General features: G+C 37.8%; 1 protein-coding gene across 3 annotated transcripts in view; it reads right to left on the bottom strand.

Annotated features, from left to right (window-relative positions):
• Positions 1–2,128: 2,128 nt before the first annotated feature.
• Positions 2,129–11,240, bottom strand: part of LOC120080999 (Spc97 / Spc98 family of spindle pole body (SBP) component) — a 32,768-nt gene continuing 23,656 nt past the window's right edge. For all 3 annotated transcript variants that reach the window (XR_016525310.1, XM_039035692.2, XM_090308303.1), the window contains 2 exons: positions 3,205–3,364; positions 2,129–2,623 (listed from right to left, as the gene is read on the bottom strand). Coding sequence is in view for 2 of the 3 variants with exons in the window: in XM_039035692.2 (XP_038891620.1) it covers positions 2,453–2,623; positions 3,205–3,364 (331 nt within the window). In the remaining variant the exon portion in view is untranslated. The remainder of the gene's footprint in view (positions 2,624–3,204; positions 3,365–11,240) is intronic.

Below are 11,240 nucleotides of genomic sequence, written 5' to 3'. Positions count from 1 at the left end.
ATATTAACACTTAAGGCTATCAATGATAGACTTCTATAACTGGTTATCATCTTTGAAAGAAACTCGATATATAGATATCACCAAAGTTCTATCACCGATACCACTAACATCACTCATATTGTGGTTATCAGTGATAGCTTCTTTCACTGATAACATCATTGATAAGATGCTATCAATGATCTCACTGATATCATGTTATCGGTGATAGTTCTCTATCAATGATAACGTGCTATCAGGTAGCTTCTATCACGGATAATATACTATCGGGTAGCTTCTATCATCGATAACATGCTATTAGTATTAGCTTCTATCACTGATAACATACTATCAGTAGTAGCTTCTATCAATCATAGCCACTGAACACCTTTTTGCCCCTTTCTTGTCCTTCCTAAACATTTATAAGTCAATTTTCTTTTCGATGATAGCTTCTATCACTGATAAATATGCTATAGTGATAACTTCTAGGCATTCCACTTACATTTTAGTTTGAGATTCAACTTTATTAATTAAATTCACTAAGTTGGCTATTAATGATAGATTTCTATAAGTGGCTATTAACTATGAAAATATAATTAAAGATTAAGCTATCAGTGATGGAAAATATTAGTGGCTATCACTAATAGATTTTCATTTGCTATTTATATTTATTATTTGTTATAATAATCAAACTTGATGATTAGTTTGTTGGTGTTAAGTCACTTATGAAAGAAAAATTAAAAAAAGAAACAGAAAGAAAAAGAATGAGCAAAAACCAGAGAAAGGAAAGAAAATAAAAATAAAAAAAAGAATAGAAAAAAAGAAGGAAATGAAAGAAAATAAAAAGACTAAAAAAATGTGTGCAATAAGACAAGACAAAGGAGAGCGAAATTGGAAATTTTTTAAAAAAAATCAAAGATTGACTAGCATCTCATTCATATTTACAAATATTTTAAAGATATAATATATTTTTAGATTTTTTCTCTTATTATACTATCTATTACAAATATCCTAAAATATAAAATATATAAATAAAAAGGTAATTGCAATGGGTAGCTAAGGCTAACGATTAAGTGCATAGCAATATTTTAAAAAAAATTGCAAATATAGAAAAATTCATCAATGATAGACTTTAACGTTGACAGACTCCTATCAACGATAGACTATATCATTGATTGATTATCAACGATATAATTTATCATCGAGTAACTTCGAGAGCTTGATTTATATGTTGCTATATCTGCAAATTCTTCTGCACTGCTAATATTTTGGACCTGATTGTTATATTCGCAATAGTCCCAAATAATATGATCCCAAAAAGAAAAAGAATCAACCCTTCGTTTTCAATAAATATCGTTTCAAATAAAACCAAACCGCAGACAAATCACCTTAAATAATTTCAAGAACACAAAAAAGGGAAGAAAATTCAAACTAAACTAGACAAATCAAATAGGACGCTGATTGCAAACCGCACAAAACTTCTCTTCAAATTTCTCAAGAGGCAAAAGAGATAATGGAGAAATATCGATAATTCTTTAGCTTCTTGTGTACGCCAATCTTCATTTTTTTCCAAATTTATTTAAAGTGGCCTAATCATAAACTTGTTATTTGTTTTCTTCTATGTGGCTTTTATTTTAGCGTACAAGTGACCATTCCGATTCAAGTTAACCAAATTTTTAATAGAAAGACTAAATCCTTATCATTTTCGGTGTACAAAGACCAAATCAATACTATTGAAAGTTTAAGGAATAAATCACTATTTTGTGAAAGTTTCAGGATCAATGGTGAACTTTTAACTTATTCCTTTTTATCATATCAATGAAAAAAAAATCCTTTCTAATTTAAAAAATATTTTAGTACCTATCTTAACTGATTTATGCATTCTTAGCCGTTTCTGAGAGTAATCTCCCAAGGAGAAATTTTAAATCAGGTGTTTTTGATAAGTAAAGGGAGAGAACAAAACTTCTGATTTCTTATAGGCCTCTAAAGCAGTTTGGTCTTGGTTGGCTACAAAACTTCTTTTTGGTTTGGTTCCAGCTGGGGAAAAAAATTTGACCAAACCAAACAATCCCACTAAAGAAATTCAGTGATACTATCTTACACACTATATCAAACAGTGCAATATCAGTTTTGTTTTCAAAGAGAGCACAAGAAGACAAGAGACTAATTTTCTATAAACAAGAAAGACATCCATCTTCACACTTCACTCATGAAACAGAAAGACCAAAGTAATAACATTACTACACTCATTACAAAAACCAGTCCTTTGTGTAAAGGGCCAACATAGCATCATCACTAAGACATCTTGAATGCAACGTGGTTCTAATAACAAACATTCAAGTGTCGTAGAAACTACCCCACCTCGAATCTTCTAATTCAATGTTACAAACATTACAAAGACCTCACTCACTCGCTTGAGTCGGACTCAATCACTCCTTTTGTTTCGAAACCATATTTTATGGTTTGAAATTTACCATTAGACTGAGAAAGCGTAACTCATTTCATTACTAGTGTCAGAGTAGTGATAGTTGTAATCGAGAGATTCCCAAAGTCGAGATAGCCCAAACTCTCCAACCTTAGGTGACTTCAAATAAAATAGGTGCAATTCCTTCATGTTTTTGTCAAATCTCTTCTTTACTGCAAGTATCTGTAAGATGACATACAGTTTAGCCTCCTTATCAATTCTCATTTTAAAATAATAACAGGAAAGGGTATTATATATTTTCCAGCTACGATGAGTAATAGACATTGTATTTGTCAATTTCTACCAAGCACCAACCAGAGCATGTTTGGCAAAGAAGGTTTTACAAGACATTTTCACTACTATATTGATAAATGTCAAGTGATCTCAAGATTGGAGAATTAAGGAGTACTTTAGTTGATTCAAAAGTTACATTTCGCATTTCTAAATGATAAAATAAACGTAATGAACATGATAGTCAAAGACAGTTGTCATGTCAAGTCAAACACAAGGAGAACAGGAAGTGAATTCCAAATGACATACAATGCAAGAAGAAGATGACTTCTCTTTCGTGCATATTTTAATAAATGGCTTTCCATAAAACTACACTAAAGTTTTTACAAGGTACGATCAAGGGAGATTTGAACAGGGACATACTAGTAAATTTTGGACATTTGCCCTAGATTTGAAGTGTGAAGCAAAATTAAAATTTATTGCTCCTTACCATTTCATGGTCGTGAAAAGGAATCTCTACTTAAATAATTTACCTGAGACTTGTTGATCCCAGAAAGTCTCCTTGGAGAAGCTGCATTATCAACTTGAGTATTCCACATGTCACCAGTAAAACAACATCGGAGATCTAGAGCACATTGCAAGATTTGATTAATGATACCAGCCACAGATCGGGTTTCTTCAGATAAGAAACATCTGCAAAAGGTTATACATAAGACATATTAGGAACTCAGTTTAACTAATTCAGAAACTTCTACGCTTCCAATTCCACCAGTCGATAATGAAGAAAAATGAATAAATATGTTTCTAAATCACTTCTGTTAGCAAAGACAACCTAGAAAGCACATACATTGCTCGAAGCTTTGAGGTCAAATTTAAAGATGATAGAATTGTTTGAATAGTACTCAGACCAAAAAGTGAACTGGGAAAAATCAGCTATATGTGGAGTTAATATAGACCACAGCAAGGTGCAGTCTACTGCCTCTCTTCTCAACTGCAAAGCCACTAATCTGCCGTTCATGTACCTTGGATTACCACTCAGGGGTTATCCCAAGAAAGTGTCTTTTTGGCAGCCAATCATTGATAAAATTCAAAATAAGCTTGACAAGTGGAAAAGGTACAATTTATCTCAAGGGGGAAGAATTACTCTTTGTAAATTTGTTCTATCTAGTCTTCCAACCTATTATATGTCCACTTTTCTAATGCCTGAAAAGGTGATCTCCATATTAGAACGAAAAATAAGAAGTTTCTTTTGGGAGGGCCACAATGGAGGTAAAATGAATCATTTGGTAAAATGGGAGATAGCCACAAGATTACAAGAAGATGGAGGACTTGGAATTGGAGGTCTTCGAAACAGAAATTTACCTTTGCTTGCTAAGTGGGGTTGGCGCTTTATCATAGAAGAAAACTCACTGTGGGGTCAGTTAGTGAGAAGTATCCACGGTAGCAACTTATTCGGATGGCATACAGCTGGAAACTCCAGCCTAAGTTTAAGGAGTCCTTGGATTAGTATTTCCAAGCCTTGGCTGAATTTGATGCTTTAGCAGGCTTTCGTTTTGGTAATGGGCACTAAATTGGATTTTGGATGGATAATTGGATTGAAAAAACTCCATTGATGGTTCATCTACCTAAATTATTCAAGATAGCCATTAATCCCATAGGTTCGATTGCAGAACATTGGGCCAAAGCTCTTCATCTTGGTCCTTTGCATTTAGAAGAAATTTGAAGGAGGATGAGTTTTTAGAATTTCAGGCCCTCCTCAGACTTCTTGATGGAGAAAGTTTGTCAAATACTCCAGATAAGAGAATCTGATCAATTGATAAAAATGGAGTTTATTCTATCAAGTCTCTTGTGAAGCATCTCTCAAAAGCCTCCCCATTTGATAAACAATTGGAGAAAGCACTTTGAAAGTCGAACAGTCCTCGGCGTGTGAACATCACAGTGTGGATTATGTTATTTGGGGATTTGAACTGCTCTGATGTGTTGCAAAAGAAGCTGTCTTCTCATCGTCTTTCCCCACATATATGCACCCTTTGTATGGCTGCTTCAGAGGACTTGCAGCATCTGTTTTTTTGATTGCTCTTATGCGAACAATTGTTGGATAAGACTCCTCTCGGTTTTCGAATTAAATTGGGTGTTTGGAAAAAAAAATTCGTTCTAATATAATGCATCTCTGGGCACTACTACGAGGAAGAAGGCTAAATGGCTTTGGACCAATGCTGTGAAATCGCTGCTAGCGGATCTTTGGTTTGAGAGAAATCAACATGTCTTCCACGACAAGAGATTGGCCTGGTTCGAACAATTTGAGTAAGCACAGCTGAATGCAACTTCTTGGTGCTCACTTTCTAAACCTTTTTTGCAAAATACTCGATTCAAGAGTTAAGCCTAAATTTGAGGGCATTCATTTTTCCAGTTTATTAGAGCCTCTTCGGAGTACTATTATTCTTGTTGATTGCGAGGTGTAATGGTCATCGTTTGTAACTGTTGAACATGTTGTTTAGCCCTAAGGGTATTTTAGTCTTTTTACGTGGTGTCTACAGTCTAGGGTTTCATCCCTTTGGTTATTTACACCTGTCCCTGTATTGTGTACTGTGTATCAGAACTAAATAAAAAAACTCTTATCGTGGTTTTTTCTCCCTGATCTAGAGTTTTCCACGTAAGTCTGGTGTTTTTTCTCTTCTACCCTTACTTTTCAATATGGTATCAGAGTATGGTGATGAAACTGTAGCTGGAATAGAAGAGATTCAATTGTCGACCCTAGCAGGGGATGGAACTCTAGGGGAAAATTCCTATAGTGCTGAAATTAGGGCTGTCGTCGACCAATATTTACGCTCGTTACTTGGACCAATTCAGATCCAACACATGGGACAGCAGCCGTTTGTCGATCCAACAGTCGCGGCCGTACAGTGGAGCGCCGAGCAATCCCTCCAGCCGCCGATCACTCCAGCGGCCGTCGGAGGACCTCCATTGCTGCCGTCGACGTTGCCCGATCTCGCAGCCCAGACACCATCGGACTTCCTTCCTCATCATCACAGATGTTTCTTTCAGCCGGCGGTGGATTTTTTCCAGGTCAGGTTTTCCCTTTTGTCTCTTCCTCTTTGCCGTCCTGTCTACCCGGCCCTTCGAGCTATCGGACCCAGCCGAACCAGCCAGTCCAACCAAACTAGCTAGTCCAGCCAAACCCGGTCCAGCCGAACCCATTCTAGCAAGCCCTTTTTTCCCACGTTCTGTCCTCTGGTCAGCCGGCTCATCAAGCCTCTCTTCCCATGCCAGCAGAAACCATTTTTTTCAGGGGTCTATAGGTAGAAACAACCTACAGCAGGTTTTAGTGGGACCGTTGGGTTTCAACAGCAACTGGCAAATTTGCAGCAGCAGATTTCTGCGCTTGGGGCAGTCGTTAGATCCACAACCAATCCTTCAACTGACTTTCACCCAGATACGTATTCGGGATTTCCGTTATGTTTAGAAACTCCGATAACTACTTACCCTACTTTACCTTTTGAAAACATTATGTCTGGTTCTGTGTAATTCTGCAAGAATATCTATCGGCAAAAAACTTAATGGCCAGAACTATTTTTCTTGGTCACAATCTGTGAGAATGGTTCTCGAGGACGGCACAAATTTGGATATCTAACCGGGGAGATACCTAGACCAAACCCTGGGGATCCTCAGGAACGTATATGGAAGGGAGAGGATTCTTTCCTCCGCTCGATTTTAATAAATAATATGGAACCCCAGATCAGGAAGCCACTTTACTCAACATTGGCTTGGGATATCTGGGAAACTGTCCAGAAACTATATTCGAAGAGGTAGAATGCTTCATGCCTTTATACATTGAGAAAACAGGTGCATGAGTGCAAGCAGAGGACTCTCGACGTAACATCCTATTTCAATAAATTATCACTATTATGGCAAGAAATGGATTTGTGTCGGGAAATAGTTTAGAATTACCCAGTCGACGGGGTTCAGTATTCGAAGATTGAGGAGGCTGACCGCGTATATGATTTTCTGGCTGGCTTAAACTCGAAATTTGATGGTGTTCAGAGCCGAATTTTGGGACAAAGACCAATGTTGTCCCTGATGGAAGTTTGCTCAGAAGTCAGATTGGAAGAAGATCGAACTAGCACTATGAATGGTACAACAACTACCGCCTTAGACTTTGCTGCGTTTGGAGTCAAGTCATCTAGATCAGAGAATGACAAACAGAATGGAAAGACCCCTCCAATTTGTGAACATTGTAAGAAACCATGACATACAAAAGACTAATGCTGGAAATTACATGGTCGACCACCAAATGGCAAGCGACATCCTCAAAACGATAAATCTAAGTCCAGTCGAACCTTCGTCGGGGAAACAATTAATGGTGCTCCTCAAGGGACCAGCCAGGTGGATCCAAGTACAGTTGGAACCGACAATATTGTCCAATCAAGTACTCCCCATTCCTTTAGTTTCTTTGTTAAGGGAGATGAATCCTGGATCCTTGATTCTGGAGCAACTGACCACTTAACTGGATCATCTGATCAATTCCTCTCCTATTATCCAAGTGTTGGAAATGAGAGAATACGAATTGCAGATGGGTCGTTCGCCCCCATTGTTGGAAATGGTCACTTATCTCCGATTCAGGGGTTGGTTTTACAGAATGTTTTACATGTGCCAAAGATATCTCATAATTTGCTATCGGTCAGTAAAATAACTAGAGATTTGAACTGCAAAGTTGTTTTCTCACCAGATGATGTTTTATTTCAGGACCTGAGCTCGGGGAAGACGATTGGCACTGCCCGGCACAATAGGGGGCTCTATTTCCTCTCCAATGATACTTCCTCTAGGAGCTTGTCTAGGACTAGTTTATTGTCTTCTCTTACTATTTCTGAAATTGATTTTTTATTATCGCACTTTCGGCTTGGACATCCAAACTTTCATTATATGAAATATCTATTTCTCCACTTATTTCGTAATGTGGATGTGTCTTCTTTATCTTGTGATGTTTGTATTCGTGCAAAGCAGCCTAGAACCTCCTTTACTTCACAACCCTATAAACCTTCCCGACCCTTCCATTTGATACATAGTGACATTTGAGGTCCGTCTAATGTCACAATTGTGTCGAAAAAATGGTGGTTTGTCACCTTTATAGATGATCACACTCGTCTTACATGGGTGTTTCTTCTTACAGACAAATCTGAAATGACAGCGGTATTTCAACAGTTATATACTACTGTCGAAACTCAATTCAATAACAAAATTGCCATTCTTCGGAGTGACAATGGACGTGAATTTATTAATCAATCCCTCCGTGAGTTTTTAACATCTAAAGGTATCATCCACCAGAATTCCTGTGCCTATACCCCTCAACAAAATGGGGGTGGTTGAGCGAAAAAATCGCCACCCTATTGAAGTAGCCCGATCTCTCATGATATCTGCTTCCTTACCATCGTATCTATGGGGAGATGCTGTACTTACTGCAGCTCATCTCATCAATCGGATGCCCTCCCGCGTGCTCAAATTTTTTTTTTGAACAAGAAACAATCCACTTCATTAAGATAATGAAAGATGTTATAAGTGTATGAAAGGAAACAAACACTAGCAAACAAAATATAATAAAAAAGGATCAGCAAATGCACCAGGACATCTCAACTAGGTTGAAATCTCAATAGCATTCTCATCATATCCTAAAAAGTAGAACAAAAATTCTATAACTGAGTACAAGTCTGACTAGTCCTTGCCTAATATAAAGGCATACACCAAAATGAAAATCTGGAAAATAAAATGTTGCCAAAATCTAGGCAGTTACAAGATCAAGAAAGCGGAAAAATGAAGGCGTTCCAATTGAGACTGATGTCTTGAATGGAGAAATCTTTAAAATCTTTGGAGAGAGAGCACCAAGAGGAGGCATTGATAAGAGCGGTATCGAATTTAAAGGAGCAAAGAGATGTTTTGTCTTGAAACACTCTTTGATTCCTTTCAAACCATAGTTCTGATAACAAAGCTTTGACTGCATTGACCCAAAGAAATCTTGGCTTCTTCTTCAATTTTGGACCAATTAAAAGTTGTAGCACATTTGCCTTAAAATCATTGTCTAAAACCCAGCTGACATTGAAGCAATTAAATAAACGTATCCAACAGTTTTCTGCAAAAACACACTGGAAGAACAAATGTGAAAGAGATTCTGAATTTGTCCAACATAGAGAGCAAACCTGTGGAGAAATATAATGAGTTGGCAGCTTCCTTTGAAGAATATCTGTACTGTTAAACAAGCCATTCAGCATGATCCAAATCAATATATTAACCCTTCTAGGGCTCTTGGACTTCCACAAGGCTGATTCTAATTGTAATCCAATTGGGGAGGAGAAGGATAGGTGCTTTACAAGAAACTTGACTGAAAAAGTCCCACTTGGTTCTAAAGTCCACCTTCTTTTATCGGGAAGCAAATTAAGTTTAGAGTGGGAAAGTTTTTCAGTCAAGAGCTGGAAGTTTTCTGCCTCTTCTTCCTTTAGCAGTCTTCTAAAATGGAAAGACCAAGAAGTTAATGTCTCATCCCAAAAGTCTTGTAACGTGCCTTCGGGCTTGGTGGAGATGAAGAAAAGACTAGGAAATGAGTCTTTTAAAGGAACAATTTCCAACCAAGGGCCAATCCAAAAACCTACCCTTTCACCGTTACCTACTTTAAAGGCTGCCAAAGATTCCACTTTTAGTCAAGATCTTGAGATGTTGACCCAAGGACTTCTAAGGCTGCAGGTAGTTTTACCATTAGTGTGCCAACCAAACTTACTTCTTCCATGGATGCTTGTAATTATTTTCCTCCTAAGAGAATTCTCCTCATCGATGAACCTCCACCCCCATTTTACTAGTAGGCTTTGATTTTTTAGTTTCAAACCACCAATACCAAGTCCACCATCTTCTTGAGAATGAGAAACAAGGTCCTATTTTATTAAATGATTTATTTTACTTCCAGAATGCCCTTCCCATAAAAAATTTCTCAAAAGTCTTTCTATAGTCTGAACCACCTTTTCTAGCATCAAGAAAAGTGACATATAGTAAATTGGGATATGAGAAAGAACTAACTTACAAAGGGTGGAGCGACCTCCTCTAGATAGATTGTATCTCTTCCATTTATCCAATTTACTCCTGTGTGCTCAAATTCCAAACCCTTTAGAATGTTTTAAAGAGTCTTTTTCGTCCACTCATCTTTTCCCGGATGTTCCTCTTCGGGTGTTTGGCTGTACTATTTTTATTCATAATCACGGTCCTCACCAGAGCAAATTTGCTCCTCGGGCCCAAAAATGTGTGTTTGTTGGGTATCCACTCCATCAACGGGGATACACGTGTTTCCAGCCTTCCTCTCGAAAGTATTTTAGTCACCATGTATGTCATCTTTCAAGAGGACAAACCTTTTTTTCCCGTTAGTTTTCTTTAAGGGGGAGATCACAAGTGAAGAGGCTAATGCATCTACCTACTCTATTCCTGTAGATCTATTTCCAGAGTCTATTCCTGATACAAATGATCCTGTCCTCCCTACAAAACAAGTACCTTGAATAACCTACTATAGGAAGAATCTTCGAAAGAAAATAGTTTATGAAATAGTTCCTCCTGTTACTCTGCCGGAAGATGTTCAAGAGTCAGAACCAGAACCGGCTCAAGGTACCTCTATTTCTAATGATAATGAATGTGTTGAAGATGATGTAGTGACCTCTGACGAAGTCAAGATCGATGATAGGGGTGAATTGCCAAGAGATACACAGGGAACTAAAAATGTGCAACCAGTGGGTACAGATGAACAGGTAGACAAGACCAGTGAGCTTGATGCTACCTTGGATTTACCGATTGCCCTATGGAAAGGTACGAGGTTGTGCACCAAGCACTCTATGAAAAGTTTCTTGTCCTACATTAACCTGTCTAGGAGATTTAAAATTTTCACTACCAGCCTGGACATCATGATGATTCTAGGCAATGTGCATAAGGCTCTGGAAGTTCTTGAATGGCGAACCGCAATTATGGAGGAGATGTGGGCCCTTGAGACAAACAGAACGTCGGATCTGGTAGTTCTTCTGAAAGGTCACAAAACAGTAGGATGCAAGTAGGTGTTCATTGTCAAATACAAGTCTGATGGGACTCTCGATAGATTTAAGGCCAGGTTAGTTGCAAAAGGATTCACTTAGACATATCGGATGGATTACTCAGAAACCTTCTCATCTATGACAAAACTTAATACTATTCATGTTCTTCTCTCCGTCGCCGTTAATCAAGACTGGCCCTTACACCAGTTGGATGTGAAAAATGCGTTTTTGAATGGTGAGTTGGAAGAAGAGGTTTATATGAACCCAGCTCCAGGTTTTGATGTACGGTTTGGCATTTAGGTTTGCAAATTAAAAAAGTCTCTATATGGCCTAAAGTAGTCTCCTCGAGCTTGGTTTGATAGATTCACTACTTTTGTCAAGTCCCAGGGGTTTGTTCAAGGGCATTCTGATTGTACCTTGTTCACTAAGAGGTCGGCATCAGGAAAAATAGTTGTTATAATTGTCTATGTTGATGATATTATCCTGTCAAAGGATGATTCAACTGAGATTAGCAGGTTGAA

This window comes from Benincasa hispida, chromosome 1 (assembly GCF_027475165.1).
Source record: "Benincasa hispida cultivar pf3 chromosome 1, pf3_genome.v1.1, whole genome shotgun sequence".
Taxonomy (NCBI): domain Eukaryota; kingdom Viridiplantae; phylum Streptophyta; class Magnoliopsida; order Cucurbitales; family Cucurbitaceae; genus Benincasa; species Benincasa hispida.
The sequence above is the reverse complement of the archived record's forward strand: the minus strand, read 5'-3'. Positions and strand labels throughout refer to the sequence as shown.